Source organism: Tachypleus tridentatus, chromosome 6, assembly GCF_004210375.1.
Source record: "Tachypleus tridentatus isolate NWPU-2018 chromosome 6, ASM421037v1, whole genome shotgun sequence".
NCBI lineage: Eukaryota > Metazoa > Arthropoda > Merostomata > Xiphosura > Limulidae > Tachypleus > Tachypleus tridentatus.
The window spans coordinates 131,654,480-131,672,717 of NC_134830.1; the positions used below are offsets into that span (position 1 = coordinate 131,654,480).

The window sequence follows — 18,238 nt, forward strand, 5'->3', positions numbered from 1 at the left end:
CGCTTGGCCATGCCGGGCCTAAATAAAGCAGCATTTGTTGTGTGTTGTGACAGCTATACTGGCAATAGCTTTTTGTGATTTCGTATTATTCTTACTCTACAGGGTGGCCCGCAAGTCCCTACCCATCCATATATCTTATGTATCCAGTGTATCTGTATGGTGTCACCAGAATTCTTGCGCTCATGTACCCACGAACTTGTCACAATACGCTCTTCAAGTGTAAATGGGCCTATATCGGCCACATTTCTCTGAAAAAAAAGAAACAAATTTATAATACATGCATAATTGAATATAATATAATAACATATGGATGGGTAGGGACTTACGGGTCACCCTGTATTGTTTAGATTTCTATTTCTACTGTAGTGATTATTTTGGGGATCACATTTTTTACCAGTTTATAATTGTTGTTTTAATGTTGTTCCATCATTGAATGTTTATTTTAAATTATCTGATGAAGATAATTCAGCTTCCATGTTATTAGTTTACTTCCTCTCTAAACGTTTTTAGAAGTTTAAACACTGTAGTAAACTGTACGTCACACTAACTATACTATATTAGCGCAAATACGTTTCATTACCACTTTTATTTGTAACCTATTCCTACAATGTACAAGAAAAAAATACGTCGAAATTATTAGAATTTTCTAGGCCTACATTATTCAACTTTTTGATCTTACTATCAAGCAAACAGATACAACACAAATAATGTAATTTGAAACTATGCTGTATGTATTTTAAGTCACTTTCTAATATTAATAATAGTTACAGCAATCTGTGCGGTTCATACCAGACGTAGTGTAATGTTACGGTATTAAAAGGCTCATTTCAACTGTATGACATTCTATTTAAAAAATATATATTGTATTAAAAACTAAAGTTATTCATTTTTGCTGACACCACTTCTTTCCTTAATAAAGGGCCTGGCATGGCCAGATGGTTAAGGCGCTCGACTCGTAACCTTAGAGTCGCGGGTTCGAATCCTCGTTCCACCAAACATGCTCGCCCTTTCAACCGTGGGACGTTATAATGTGACGATCAATCCCACTATTCATTGGTGAAAGAGTAGCCCAAAAGTTGGCGGTGTGTGGTGATGACTAGCTGTCGTCCCTCTAGTCTTACACTGCTAAAATAGGAACAGCTGGCGCAGATAGCCCTCGTGTGGCTTTGTGCGAAATTCAAAACAAACTATACAAACCAACTCCTCAATAAAGTCTTCAAACAGTTTATAACTGATGTTCCTCATTGTGTATTGACTACTTTCATTCGACATTGTGTTTACTCTTCGTTTTTGTTATAAATTCACTTTTCAAAAATCGATGTTTGCCACATGATATTTTTAAACAACAGAAACAAAAATGAGTAAATATAAAACCATACTTAGCACATAAAATGTCGTAATTTGCTTATTTCCTCATCAATAAACTGAAATCAAATAACTGATAGTATAAAGACATGTATATATTGCAGGTGGTTAAGGCGCTCGACTTGTAATCTGAGGGTCGCGGGTTCAAATCCCCATCACACCAAACATGCTCGCCCTTCCAGCCTTGGAGGCATTATAATGTGACAGTCAATCCCAATATTCGTTGATAAAAGGGTAGCCCAAGAGTTAGTGGTGGGTGGTGATGACTAGCTGCCTTTCCTCTCGTCTTAGGGACGGTTAGCGCAGATAGCCCTCGTGTTTCTTTGCGCGAAATTAAAAAACAAACAAACAAGCCTGTGGGCATTGAAAATCGTGAACATTCTAATGTCATGTGCAGGCATTCATATTCACAGCCATAAAATATTTCAGGTAAGTCGCTTCTTGGAATGGGTGAATTCAGGATTATGCGTGGCCTGAACACAGACAGTCTGAACCTTAGTGCTAATTAATATTGAGTGATAAGTAGCATGGTGACTAAGAAACTGTATGAAAACTTTATTACTGATTTGACCCAATGGAAAATCGAGCAACCCATTGGGTTAAATTCAAGATCTCCACTATGGTAAACTAAAATCATTTGAAAGGTTAATAACCAATCATACTCATATAACAGAAATGCAAGACAACCATACTGGTCTCCAGTTAGTGGGCAGAACTATTCTTGTCCTCAAATGAGGTACATACTGCAGTTAGCTCTCCACAGGATATATGTTACAGCAAGGTTCACTCATGAGGTATATGCTATCACAAACTTACATGCTATCACAAGATATACCAATGGAAAATATACCCCAACTACGACTGATGCCTCATAAACATCGTCTAAGGAGGAAAGAGTAAAGCATCTATTTTTTTTTGTGAACTTGTGGGGCACTGGTGAAAGAAATGTCCATACTTTGTGTCACAGCACAGGTAGAAGAGCTATATGTTCTAGCCAATGTCTCAGCAGGTGCCCACCAAGCCACAGTGTCAGCACTTTGGCAAGTAGTAACATAGGGAATGATACAAAGAAGCTAACCATGAGATCAGTAGGTCTGGAGTGACAAGCAACAAGCAGTTGGTGCTATGTAAAATATTTTGGAAACTGATTATCCCCCAGTTTGGCTTGAATATCAGATTAGAGAGCATAATGAATAGCTTGTACTAAAGAGTTTAGTTGTCAACCAACTGTGATTCAGGGCTGTGTGGAGATTCACATGTGCTGATAAGAATACAAGGACGAGAAATTGATATCCTGGTAACCACAAAAATGGCACGAACTTTAAAGGTCCTCGTGATCTTTCAAACCCTCCAATTGAGGCTACCACTGCAGCCAATGAATAATGACTTCAATATGAGAAATGGTAATAGGCTAGATATTAGAGAAGTGACTATTTGAGTGAGATTAGGAAGTATCACCCACACAGCGAATGTTGTAATTTACAGTTACAAGTACGGAACTGGCATCCTTATCATGGACATACTGCAAAATCTGTTAGTTAGTTTTGTTATCAGCACACGAAGCAGGGTGCTCTGACACTGCTACAGCTGATGGACATTAGGCCTCTGTAAGCAAGAAATATTCTAGACTTTGTGTTATACAAATGTACTAATATTCTGTGGTAGTAGTTTTGGCCATAAGTAAGTAAAGAAGTTCAGTGTTGTTTGAATGCTGTATGGTGTATCTGATCAGAGGAAATCCAGTCAAGACAGAGTAAATTCTTAAAGTGAATTATTGGGTATCCTTTTAGAGGATAACTCTAGGTATCACTGGTCCACTCCTTGAGACTATAACAGATTACTGCCACATATTCGTTATCAGCTATTTCACGAAGTTGGCTAAAATGTGTTCATTTTTCGATACACTAGCAGAGGCTGTCATGTATTTGCTCGCCAAGAATTGGAAAGCATGACTTACAGTTCCGGAAGAAATTCATATGGATGCTTGTAAAGCTTGTTAATTCTGACATAACCAACTGGGATGGATTTGACATATATAATGATAAAGTACGAAGCAAAGCAATTGGACATGGATCAACAGACTCAACGAACATGCTCGTGTTTAGACAGGTAGTGTTACTTTCTGTGAGCTTAACGTATGGTCTTCCACCATAAAAAGTACCCAGTGTCTCCCAGAGTATGTAAAATAGCTAGGATAAATGATGATCAGTGCACATAAATTAGCCTACCAACAACTTGTAAGGTAGTACGATGAAAGAAGCACTATTATCAGATGGTAAAAGAACAGATGCCCTAATACAGCAACTGGGTGTGATTATAGTATGTGCTAACTCTACAAAAGCACCTTGGAGCTGGATGGATTAGTCTGTACCTGATACAACAAAATGTTGGTCCTCTAAAATATTAACTACAGCAAGGAGTGCCAAAATTCATGGGGCATGTTTATAAGTTGAATCCATAAATCACAGACAAGCCCTTGACTAGAAGTTTGGGGAAGAAACTGATCACTCAGAGGAGGAGAAAGACATCATCTTAAATAATTATGACACATCTGATGAGGGAAAGAAAACTGTGGATACGTATCTGATATTCTGAATTCTACCAGATGAGGCATTACTAGTTATGTAAATGACTACCAGCTCTGACTAGGAACAACGTTGGCTTCTGAAACAAAACGAATTAGATTGATAATGACAGTTAGAACAGTCAGGTGGATGGAAGTTTAATGACTCAAAATGTAAGACAACCCTTGCCTTTTGAGTGAGCAGTGTATACACTACATAGTGTCATTACTTTTTGATAATGAAAGTTAACATGGTCTCAAGTTAAAGGTCTAATCACTCAATGGAAGTGGAATTCCCTGCTATTCAAGCTATGAGGTAATACAAACTGTGATGCATGTACTACATTATGTAATTTTGAGCTAATTGTTGAAAGCAAGGAGGACCAGCATGGCCAGGTGGTTAGGGCGATCGACTTGCAATCTAAAGTTCGCGGGTTCGAATCCCCGTCACACCAAAGATGCTCATCATTTCAGCTGTGGGAGGCGTTATAATGTTACGGTCAATCCGACTATTCGCTGGTAAAATAGTCGCTCAAAAGCTAGAGGTGGGTGGTGATGACCAGCTGCTTTTCCTCTAGTCTTAAGCTGCTAAAGCAAGGACGGCTAGTGCGTGCAGCTTTGCACGAAATTAAAAATAAACAAATAACCTAGGATGGTCAGGTCGTTTAATAATTTGATATATATATTGCGTGTTATTTACTTTAAATTCATTAGTAAAGGATGTGTTTCATCTGTGTGATATGTAAATGTTCTTAAGAATAAAGTTAATTCGCTTCTTGTCCATGCAGCTAGTTTACATATGGTTGATTTAAAATAAAATTTAATTGTATACTTAGAAGAAGCCTAAACGAGAGAAAATGGGGCGTGTGATGTTTCCTACCTGCTACAGTGATATAGAAATTTTCAAAGTTTTGTGGTTATTTATTTTTTGCTGTGATATCATCTACACATTATCCATAAAGTAATTAAAATTACCTTGTTCTAATTACTTGATTTCTTTCTTCCCTATAGTATTTTATATCTATTCTACCCTCGAGGGTATTGCAGTAATATATTGTCAAGCATGTGTTGAATAAATATAACAATCAACTAATTCTGTGAGGGAATAAATGTTAGATTACACTGTTAGCTGGACAAAGAAAACAAACTTACTTGTTACATTCTGACACTTTTTTTTTAGATTCAATTTTACTAATAGATTATAAAGGAAAGACCCACTTTTCAGATCATTGTGTTTTGTTCGATGGAGTCCTATCTCGAGAGAAAGAGAAAGCAGAGCCTAGTAGAAGTGATTTTCTTTTCATGTGCTCAAGTACATACGCTGCATTTTTATTTGTTTGTTCAATACTAAATATTTTTATGTTTACCAACTCTATCCAAACCATTATTTTACACATACCATGAAAACTCAGTTATCTGATCATATTAAATTTCCTTATTTCCTGAATCAGTATGTAGTTAGTTGCAGATCCATCTATCTGATATTTGTTGAGAACTCAGCAATTTTTACATTAAAATACCGTAACTGTTGTTATGCAGCCCCAAAAACAAACAGACATAGAAGCCTCATTGTGAAGAAAGCAAACCAAATTAGCCAGACCGTTTTTTCCTAAGAAATACATAGAATGTTCATTTTTCTCAAAAGGCCCTCAATCTCAAGTAAGATTGAAACTAAAAATGTGATAAATGAACTGAGTAAAAGCATATATAAACACGTCCTGTAATTCCATGATATAAATCTACCTGTACGAAACGTTCTTTCGATTTAAAAAAATTTTAACGTTATGTAAAGTAATATAAATCATTTGGTTGTAAATGTTGGAATGAGAGAAATAGAAAATATGCTTTCAAATGTTTGTGCTATAAAAAAGAGAGATACTATGAATTGTGATTCAAAACCAGATAAAGAAAGTATACTTACACACCAATTGGTACTGACCCTCAAGAACATTTTACAATCAGAAGAAACTTCAAAGTAGATGCGTGGAAATTTAAGGAGAGAGAGATAGGAGCGAGCCCTTAGCAAAAATAGAATGTAAGACAGCGAATGTACTCGGGCCAGCTAGCTTTAGGCCATACCTGTGTCTGGTACAAAAAACAAATATGTGAGAAGAAATAGAATATTAGTATCTTTTTAAAAACACACGTTCCTCCTTACACAAGTTTTCCGAGATTTCTTGGCGAGCTATTGGACAAGAGACTGAGAAATTGTAACGAGTGTGTTCCCTATAGACTGAGAGAAATATTTTATCAGGGAGGTAATTCATAGGGTGTTATTGTCCATAGGTATGTACGCGTTTCATCTGTGTATTTTCGTAAGCTATTTTTTTAATTGTGTAAATTGTTACCTAGCACAATACAGTGCTTATGAAGTTCTAAGATTTAAAATCACGTTTAGCACAAAAATAAACTAACCTCATCAGAGTGGACATACAACGTGGTGCAAATAATAAACAACGGAATAATATTATGACATCGAAGATGTCATGTAAAAGTTACAAAAACACCAGTGTTTGTATTCACACAACACTACCGTTACCAGCGCTTTGACCATGTTTTAGCAGCATATCAAACCGGATGTGATAGAGGTCATCACGCTATACAGTGCACGAGATAACGAATTCTAAATGCTGTAACTGCAGAGCAAATCACATAGCCACCTATGAAATATAGAATTAAACAATGCATATTTCAGATAAAAAACACAACAGTTAATAAAGCCATAAATTACAACATCAACATACAACAAACCAAGCAACAATTATTACCAACACCACAATATATGCACAAATGTTTAAAATGCGAGTCAGGCATGGCCAGGTGGTTAGTGTTGACTCGCAATCTGAGGGTGACGGTTTCCATCAAACATGCTTGCCATTTCAACCGTGACGAGCATTTCCACTGTTTGTTGGTAAAGGAGTGGCCCAAGGTTACTGCTCATGTATCTTTGCGCGAAATTCAACCCCTCACCCCAGAAAAAAAGAGATAAAAACGCCAAAGTAGCAACAACAAAACGTGCAACCACCCACAGAAAACACATATACTATCGTATCAACCCAAATTCCAAATATAAATGGAATTGAAATTTTCATTAAACCAACAGCAGGAATAAACAAACAATATAAAACACCTACTGAAGGACATTATTAAAAACACAGTCCCAGCTTCCAATGTGGAACACGCAAATTAACAAGAGACAAAAAAACTAACGCTTTTTCTTGGAAGTTTCTTAAAAGCAAACGATTATACTAATATTCCATAACGAAGAACAGTCAGTAACAACCTGACCAGCTGTGTAAGTAAAATCTTAGAAAGAATAGCTAGTAACTGATTCTCCACATTCCTGGAGCTCGTTGCAGGGTTACCAGAAATCAAAAATGAGTTTAGAGAATTTAGACAGACTACTGACTACCTATTTCGAATTACAGAAACAATCATAGTTTTAATAAGAAAGAATGCACTGTCTTGACATCGAGAAAGCATTCGACACTGTATGGCACGATGGTCAAAGGTTCCGCATATCACAAATTGAATTACTGAAAAACTGAAAATGCAAAATAAATGTAAGTGGAGCCCTCTCGAAGCCATTTACTCTAGAAGCAGGAGAGGTCGTTAGCCCTATCCTATCCATCGTGTGTGTAAGCAAAATGCTCCTTAAAAATTCAAATCTAGGCTTCTCTTCATACTCTGATGATGATGTTGGGGTCTAGGAGAGAGCTCCTACGTCCTCGACATAAACTACAAATTTACAACCCCAATCAATAATAATATAGAATATTGCCAAAATATACCGTCTTAAAATAAATGTCTCCAAACTCTAATTGGTAGTCGTCGCAAAACTAACAAAATAAAACAGGACCCACTCAATCTATATATGAATGAAATACTTCTCTAAACCACAATATCAGTCAAATTACTAGGATTAGCTAACGTTTCTAAATTAACGTGCGGTAATCATATACATAATATTTTAAATAAATATTGGAAGCAGATGAATTATGCAAGCAGTTTAACGGTAAAAAACAACAGAACTTCCGCAGACAACATAACTAAACTCCATAAAACATAGATACGTCCAGTAAGTGAACATACATGCCCAGCACAAAAAAAACATAGCACCAAAAACATCTACAAACTACAAATAATACAAAACTCACTACTCACTATTACATACAAAGTACTTTGATCCACTTCATAAACATTTATGCACAATTAAGGAAACTTATAAGCTATCTCCGACAGACTCTTACATAATTCACTGAATTATTTCGCGGAAAATAAGAAAAAAAAACAACTGTGAATTAAATCGCAATATAACACATGATGGGGAGAGTTCTAAGTACTGCTCACTAGTTTAATATACATGTTAAAAATAAGCATTTACTAAGGCCACGTAATGCTAGACTAAGGAATCCACATTATTTTTAAGCTGATACGATGAATTAAAAGTTCCTCGCTGGTACAGCGGTAATTCTTTGGAATTATAACGTTAAGATCAAGGGTTCGATTCCCATCGGTGGGCTCAATAGATAGCCCAATGTGGCTTTGCTATAAGAAAACACATACACCAATTAAAAGAGGCATTAATGTGATTGCTCTCGATTAATGTAAGATTAATGTATGTGGAAAATACAAATGCAACTGTTTGCCGTGTGCAGGACTTTGAAACAGTGAATAAAGACAAAACGTATTTATTCACATGAATGTAAATGTAATATCTTCATGGATATTGTCCTGAAATGGGTCAGAGTAAGTGTGAGATAACATATATCAGAAGAAGAGGTGATAGGCACCTAACCTTCCCAGATCTATAAGACCTAAACACCGAACACAGATTATAAACGCAACGTTCCACTAAGTGTCGTTAAGCTAGTTAGACAACGAGTTAAGGAAACAGTGTAACATAACTTATCTCGTACGAGTCTCCGATTTATTATGTTACCAATTACAAATAGCCGGAAATTTTAATTTACTAGTTAACTAAATGTCGATTTGTTTCAAATTTATGATATTTGCCAACAAGATTGATTCACAAAATTTTCCTTCTTAACATAAATAGATTTTAATATACGAACAACAACACAAATAATAATAACAACTATTACAAATAATTATTTATATACAAAAGTTTTGCAAAGCTACAAACAATGCTGAGTCTTCTATCTGGTCTGGAACTGATTGTTTTATTGACAATTCACTATGAGCATATTAATTCTATGTTGATACATATCTTGACGAGAAGCTAGCTGGCTTATTTACACGTGAGTTGTTTTTCTTTAACGTGCTTATTGAAACACTAAACGTCTGAAATAAATTCACTGAAGTTAAACGGTTTGTAATGTTCGAAATGTATTAACGTTCCTGATCAAATATTTGTAGTTTTCCGATTAATAAGCGTTTATCACGATTATAGCTTCCGGGGTTTATAGTATACTGACCATAGCAAACCAATAACAATATGAAAACTGTCTCTTGGCGCGTCGACTTATAAAACTTTAGGCGACGTTCTCGAAAGCTCAGTTGGCAATAATATTTTACTTTTGCACACAGCACATTGTTGATTCTTACACTCAAGAATATTCCACAAATTTCGGGAACAGGCAAGAATTTCACAACACTCATTTAACACTATACGTTTCATGCACTTCTAAATATATATTAAAACGAAACAAACATAGATATTAAAATGTATATATATATATATATATATACACATATATTAGTAAATAAATCCGTTACAATAGTTAGGAGGATGTAGCGTTGTTTGGGCACAACGAGTAATTTTAAGACAGAGTATGTCAGCTATCGTGGTTACAAGTTTTGTCTATTTTACGTTATTATCATTTACAACGTAGACCTGCAACAACTAACTGGAGTACAAACGTTTAAGCTCGTAAGCTGTAGAATCCTGAGGACAGGATTCTATTTCGGAAAACTTTTCCTCTAGATATCCCGAAAGCCTGCACGTGGTATCTACGGAGATTACCGCTCTTCAAGTACTGAAGTTTCATTTATTATTCTTATTGTTATTTAAATTTTTCATCATATTTTATGATAATAATGAAATTATGAAAACATTTTCAAAAGACTGAAAAGCTTTAACAAATGTATCAATAATACAGATCTCTGGAATGATTACAAATATGCTTCAAAATGTTCTATGCTTATGTCCATAACATAATATTAAACTCATGCTACTGTTTATCAAAAACGGCCTTTAGTGTGTTCTAACAACAACAAATAAAAACAAAAAACCTGCAGAGCACACTCTGTGTTACTTACAGGAGTGACAGCTTAACAATTTTCCACCTCATGCAGCTTGGACTGTGGTAAGTCAAACTATCACATGTTATTGACAGAGGCACTCTACTGGAATTTTACTTCAAACACTAAATTTTAAATGATAATAGATGTGTCTACTGGGACTTTACTTCACACACTAAATTTTAAATGGTGATAGATGTGTCAACAGGGACCTTACTTCACACACTAAATTTAAAATGGTTATAAATATGTCTACTGGGACCTTACTCCACACACTAAACTTTAAATGGTAATAGATGTGTCTACTGGAATCTTACATCACATACTAAATTTTAAATGGTAATAGATGTGTCTACTGGGACCTCACTTCACACACTAAACTTCAAATGGTAATAGATGTGTCTACTGGAATCTTACTTCACACACCAAATTTTAAATAGTACTAGATGTGTCTACTGGAATCTTACTTCTCACATTAAATTTTAAATGGTAATAAATGTGTCTACTGTAATCTTATTTCACATACTAAATTTTAAATGGTAATAGATGTATCTGCTGGGACCTTACTTCACACACTAAATTTTAAATGGTAATAGATGTGTTAACAGGGACCTTACTTCAGTCACTATACTTTAAATGGCAATAGATGTGTCTACTGGAATCTTACATCACACATCAAATTTTAAATAGTACTAGATGTGTCTACTGGAATCTTACTTCACACATTAAATTTTAAATGGTAATAGATGTGTCTACTATAATCTTACTTCACACACTAAATTTTAAATTGTGATAGATGTGTCAACAGGGACCTTACTGCACGGACTAAATTTTAAATGGTAATAGATGTGTCTACTGGGACCTCACTTCACACAGTAAATTTTAAATGGTAATAGAGGTGTCAACAGCGACCTTACTTCACACACTAAACTTTAAATGGCAATAGATGTGTCTACTTGAATCTTACTTGACACATTAAATTTTAAATGGTAATGGATGTGTCTATTGGAATCGTACTTCACACACTAAATTTTAAATTTTGATAGATGTGTCAATAAGGACCTTACTTCACACACTAAATTTTAAATGGTAATAGATATGTCTACTGGAACCTTACTTCACACACTAAACTTTAAATGGTAACAGATGTGTCTAATGGAATCTTACTTCACATACAAAATTTTAAATGGTAATAGATGTGTCTACTGGGAACTAACTTCACAAACTAAATTTTAAATGGTAATAGATGTGTCAACAGGGACCTTACTTCACACCCTAAACTTTCAATGGCAATAGATGTGTCTACTGGAATCTTACTTCACACACCAAATTTTAAATAGTACTAGATGTGTCTACTGGAATCTTACTTCACACACTAAACTTTAAATGTCAATAGATGTGTCTACTGGAATCTTACTCACACATTAAATTTTAAATATTACTAGATGTGTCTACTGGAATCTTACTTCACACACTAAATTTTAAATGGTAATAGATGTGTCAACAGGGACCTTACTTCACACACTATACTTTAAATGGCAATAGATGTGTCTACTGGAATCTTACATCACACACTAAATTTTAAATAGTACTAGATGTGTCTACTGGAATCTTACTTCACACACTAAATTTTAAAGCAATCCTCTACGAAATACCTGAGATATAACATCTACAATTTTGATTGAGATCCTTTCTTCGCATCAAACGTATGGAAATTTTATATGACAGAAAAAAATAAACTTAACTTTCATGGATTTTTTTTTTTTTCAAATTTAGTACTCTTATAAATCTTTACAATCTACATTTAGGAGTATTATTTGGTGTGCATATTATCCACATGTGCAAAATTGTTCAACAGATGCCGCCAAATTTAATGAAAACGTTTGCACACACCTGTGCAGAAAGTCACATGAGCTACCGGTCTAACGTTTTTACTACAGCTTCACCTACGAGTACAAGTGGATCGATGTTAATTTTCAACATTCAGATTAAAGATGGTTGATTTACAACAGGAAACTTACAAGGTGAAAGACATGCAGATACATACATGTTGGTTACACCAAGCAAACTAGGGGACGAAGAGGAACTACAAAGTTCCTGAACACCCCAGTTGGAGAGAGAACTCTTCGAAAACTGAACCCTGCCACGTTAGTTTAGTTTTAGTTTTAGCAAACTAGATTAGCAGTTTCTAGCTCATCACACGGGTGGACAGTCATTATGAATTATTCATTGCCAACTTTTCAACACAAATTTATTAAATTTTGTGAAATCATCCGAACTGAAGAGCGTTTAGCAACATGTGATATTAGGTTAAGCAATTAGCACAAATAATAATGCATAATACGGCTGTGGCGATTGCATGAGGGTAATGACAAGAAACTGTAATCTAAATTCCACAACGTTAGTATAAAAGAAGATATTAACTCTATTTTAGAGAGAAAAAACCACCACCATATATTTTAAACAATTTGGCTTGTTCTATAAAGTATAGCCTTGTTCCGAATAACAGGGTTGCAATTCTGAGACTAATGTTGGTTACTGTTGAGTGTCACTTTCTTATTTGGTGTAGTTTGTTTGTGTGTATTGGCAAAACGTCATGGCATCTAATCAAAAACACCTTAGGATGAAAACATATGGCCAAAAAAAGAATTCAGCGTGCGACTTAAAGGAATGAAATCGGAATCGGAGGTCAAATTTGGAGCTGCACTTATAGCACTGATAGAAACTGTACAGTAAATATTCATTCATGAGTGAGCTAGGCCTCGTATTTTATTTCACCTATAATCATTTCACAAACTGAACAAAAACGGCGACCCGACTAACTAATGAATCTATATTTGCTGTAAAATTCTTATCAATGCTATACGTTTGTTCTCCAGTGGCACAGTTGCATGTCTGCAAACTAACAAGGCTAGAAACTGCATTTCGATACCCGTGGTAAGAAAAAAAGCAAAGAAAGCCAGTTGTATAGCTTCGTGCTTAATTACAAACAAACAAAGCTGAGAAGATCAGACTTTTTTAAGTGTTCAGTTTTATATCGCCAATGTTCTGAGACAAATTTCTCTCAGTACGTATCTTATACAAACATATACTAATTTCTATATAATGGACGATGGACAGATTTTTCCAACACATGCAATATCTTGAGTTTCTGTCAAGTTGTCCTAGGAAACCAGGGAAGCACGTGATCTCCTTTACGTATACATTTAGTGTAGATATTAAAAATATGCCATTTTGTTATATCGTTAAACACAGCAGCGGAGACAACTGTTGTTATCAATAACTGAAAAGGTTAAGGGTTAATTGTATTTTCATTAAAATCACTGAACGTGAAACTTTGTGAACTCCTTTACTTGTTCTCTTTCACGTGAGTTTTGCTTCAGAGAAGAACATATAGAGCAGGTAATGTTTTTCCCGCCATATTTAGTTTCCACCATATGCAGATTATTATGGTAAGATAGATTTGAAATGCATTAGTCACAAAACAACTTATCTTCTTTGAAGAAAAGTTTTTGAAAATGGAATAACATAAAAAGTGTGTATCATCTAACTATATAATTAGTTTTTGAAAATGGGATAACATAACAAGTGTATATCATCCAACTGTATAATTAACATTCATATGGTGCGAGAGGTGGTAGTTTTAGGTTTAAATGACTCATAAATTATAAAGCTAAATCTGTGAACGATAATTAGATGTCTATTTACAAAACAGATAATTGAGGGCATGGTGAGATGCATGTAAAGGAGTTCACAGAAAAGGTAAAGGAGATCGCCATTTTAACTTCTTATATATATATATTGCACATTTTAGTATAATGCTACATTATAATAAAAGCTTACGTTTATGATTTGTGGAAGCAGTCTGATACAAAATAACTATTCCTATTAGCTTGCTATAGCTGAATTTACTGTAGAAATGTAAAGGAGATCATATTAATTTGTACACCTGTCTTTGGTAATATACAGACGTGGTATGCATTTCGGTTATGGGTTTCATATTTGTATTTTTAGAATTGATGGTAACAAATCTGCAGCTGAAATATTATTGCGGAAAAAGGCGGTTGAATGGAAGCCATAACTTGTTACTTTTTACCTTTTTATTTTAGGTACAATATCTGGTGAAAAACTGAAGTCATCTTTATCAAGGTGGAAAATATGGCAGAATGTTTGCTTTTGAGAATTTCGCACAAAGCTACTCGAGGGCTATCTGTGCTAGCCGTCCCTAATTTAACAGTGTAAGACTAGAGGGAAGATAACTAGTCATCACCACCCACCGCCAACTCTTGGGCTACTCTTTTACCAACGAATAGTGGTATTGACCGTAACATTATAACGCCCCCACGGCTGGGAGGACGAGTATGTTTGGCGCGAACCCGCGACCCTCGGATTACCAGTCGCATGCCTTACGCGCTAGGCCATGCCAGGACTGGCAGAATGTAGCCCGAGTACTAGATACTTGACGCATGGTTTTCGGTTATTATACTTCCAAGAACTCTGTAAATCATATTTATAGGATAATATTGTTTTATCAACATTTTCCAGTTGAAAACTGACACTTAAGAAAGCCTAGTCAATAAATGTAGTTACCATATTAGACCTTTTTCTTTTAATTTCATTCCTTCAACTCGCACAATGAATCATTTTCTGGCCGCACTTTTTTCTCACACTTGAGGTATTTTTGACTAGATGTAATATAACTTAGATGAACATTAGGCATACACGAGAAACTGCTTTAACGTTCAGTTTCCAAAGTATCACCTCTTTGAAATATCGAGCTGTAACAAGAAATGTTGAAAAAGGAAATAAAGTAAGTTACTATCGTTAAGAGGATTGGACATTGAATTATTTTGACTAAAGAATTTTAAATAACCCGTCAATCAAATAACTATACTGTTACAATGTGAGTGCTTTTCCGAAATATTAAATTCAATTTTGTGATTGTAATTAGCATGGACCAGTCATACATTTTGATGACCAGTGGCTTTACTACACATAGGCCTAGGCACCCCATTCAGATGAGTCTAGATACTGAAATATCAAACCAAAAACTCTGCCCTACCCAGTTTTAACATTTAGTCTTAATTAATATTATTTTTTATACCAAAACATAAAGTACTCTGCTCTTCACATTAAAAATTCTAATTACATTTCCAACTGTGTCACAGTGTACATACTTATGATATGAAAAGCCACTAAAGATTAAAAGAGTACAAGTAGTTGGTTGTACCAGTGTCAAATGTAATAAGAATTAAACAACATATACATGGAGATAAGTTTCAAAGGTGACATTTATAATGTCCAGATAACTTTTTCATATGGACACTTTATTTTCAAAGACAAATTTGTTTTATCTTAAATACAATCAGTTTAAGTTTTAATTAATAATGTAATGTGATTACACTTCATCAATGGTGTAATGCTAAATTTTATAATGCTGGATGGAGTCTCTCCAAAATCTATCAAACATGTGAAGTCGCCATTAGGATAAAGATCTCATATTTAAAGTTAAGCTTCCCCCAGTGACACAGCAGCATGTCTGTGGACTCACATCACTAAAAACCGGGTTTCGATACCAGTGGTGGGCAGAGTATAGACAACCCTTTGTATAGCTTTGTGCTTATTTTCAAACAAAGAAACATTTTAAAGTTAAACCAAAACGTTCATTTTTGTGTATATTTTAAACAAGGGATAAGTTGAGGAGGAAAACTGCTATCAGAAAGTAGATCACAAAAATAAGTTACAACTCTTTCAAAATTCCAATTTTTAATCACTGGTTTTAGGTAAAGAATATAATGCACCGGAGGGTAAAAAAGAAGTAAAGGTACTAGGTAGGATGAAATGAAACTGTTTTTCCAAAAAGAAAAGCAAATCTACGTGTAAACATAGAGAGCAGAAAAAAACAGATCAAATAAATTCCGATACTAATACTGCCTTAAAAATTAAGTTCCTGTACCCAGTACCCGTGAGTACCGGCACAATTTCGTCTTTGATGCACCATTAAAGTTTGGCGTTACTTATATTAATACTAAATAGAAATGCATCCGAAAGAAAATTCGCAACTTATCTTCCTTTATGGCCCGGCACGGCCACGTGGTAAAAGAGCTCAAGTTGTAATTTGAGGGTCGCGGGTTCGAATCTCCATCGTACCAAACATGCTCGCCCTTTCAGCTGTGGGGACGTTATAATGTTACGGTCAATCCTACTATTCGCTGGTAAAATGAGTAGCCCAAGAGTTAGCGGTGGGTGGTGATGATTAGCTGCCTTCCCTCTAGTCTTACACTGCTGAAAGCGCAGATAGCCCTCATGTAGCTTTGCGCGAAATTCAAAAACAAACAAATAAACGAACAATCTTCCTTTATATCGAGCAGCAACGGAGAAAGACACATAAAAACAACTGAGTTCCGTACAAAAAGTTCTAATGCTGAAACAACTTAAAAACTTTAATCTTTTTAACGACTTTTATAATAAACCATACATGTACTTTCAACTCGTCAAAATTATTTGAGAAAACTGTTAATACTAACATAACACTAAACATTTAATTCCAGGAAGTACAATAATAGCATTAATAACAAAATAATGTAAATGTCTAAATTATCTGTTTAACTTTAGTGGTAAGCCGAAAGGTACATTTGCCGATTATAAAACCCCAAGTAATATAAAAATAATATTTTACATATGACTGTTATTCGAACTTAAATAATAAATAAAGTCAGTTTATTTATACCTACTTTTTAGTTCGTTTTCTCTCGCCCCTGCACCTGGATCCAGTTTCTTGTATCCACTGAAAAGCCCAACATTTATTGTTCCTTTATATCTTCCTTCCTGGTCAATATCAGAAATGTTGACTGCATAACCTTCTCTAAGAGGTACAGCGTTCACCCATTTTTCAGTTCCAAGCGATGCCGCTAAGAAGGCGAGACATCCACAGCAAAGTACAACAGTTGAAAATGTAAGAGCTCTTTTGACTGAATCCATTTTTTTAACGTTAGGCTTAATAATCAGAAAACCGCACCTGTTTCCACAATAGATTTCAATTAATTTCCTGTTCAATTATTTCTACCACAGCTCTATTTATAAATAAGAACAAAGTTAGTAATAAAGTGAAATAGTGTAAGCTAGAGTATGTAGGTGAATTCCACAAATACTCCAGAGAATAAATTTCTACACAAAAATTGTAACGTTAATATCATATAGATAAATCAAATGCCGTGCCATTAAGTTTTCGTGCCAATACAACTTACAGATACAGATTTCTTCACTGCTTTCAATTACATAGTGCTAACCTTCCTAAAATTTATTTACATTTTAGTCAACATTAAAATACGGGGTGATCTATAATAAAAATACAAAGTTTTCAAATTTTACTGGTGATCACGAGTTCCTTTGTTCCGTATACGGTACACTTTGTCTCATATCACTCTAATCGAAATGATAAGTGTGTTTTGCCAACCAACAACTTAATACTATCACTGTGAAACACAATTGTTTTTATCTTAAGTTGGTATTGGTGATATTAACATCAGTGCGATACGTCATTTCCTGTATAAAAATAAGAATGTAATAAATGTTATTCGGCCAAACTGAGCAGAATTATATGCGTTATAAGTCTTACAAAATAATAGATTCGTAGAACCTGCACTTTTGTTACGTATTATAATTTATCTCAGACGCTCCTCATATTTATTGTAGTAAAACGGCCTAAGCCGGAAACTGCATAAGGCGGAAATATCAAAATTTTGCAGCATTATCTTAAGATTTCTCTCATAAAAGGACCTTTATATGGCGGAACCTGCGTAAAGCGGACGAAAAACTATCTTTCACCTACCTTATCTATCAACAAGTAGGATAAGACCCAGAGTAAGGCAGAAAAAATGTTTTTGATTAAATATTAATTTCTTATTTAATTAATAATTTATTTAAATATTAATAAATTCTTGTTTAATTGATAATTTGTTCAAATATTAATAAATTGTCGGACATTTTGTTACACTAAGTATTGGTTAAATATATTGTGTTCTTTTCTGCCGTCATTATTTTTGC

The 18,238-nt window shown here is 34.6% G+C and overlaps 1 protein-coding gene across 3 annotated transcripts in view; it reads right to left on the reverse strand.

Moving 5' to 3' along the window:
• The window catches only part of LOC143253673 (clarin-2-like), a 43,876-nt gene extending 26,243 nt beyond the window's left edge, over positions 1–17,633 (reverse strand). The window contains exons 1-2 of one of the 3 annotated variants that reach the window (XM_076507883.1): positions 17,564–17,633; positions 16,927–17,210 (exon numbers count right to left, since the gene is read on the reverse strand). In XM_076507883.1, coding sequence (XP_076363998.1) covers positions 16,927–17,173 — 247 coding nt within the window. In that variant the 5' untranslated portion in view covers positions 17,174–17,210; positions 17,564–17,633. The other 2 variants (XM_076507882.1, XM_076507884.1) reach the window with 2 other exon arrangements.
• Between the last annotated feature and the right edge of the window lie 605 nt (positions 17,634–18,238).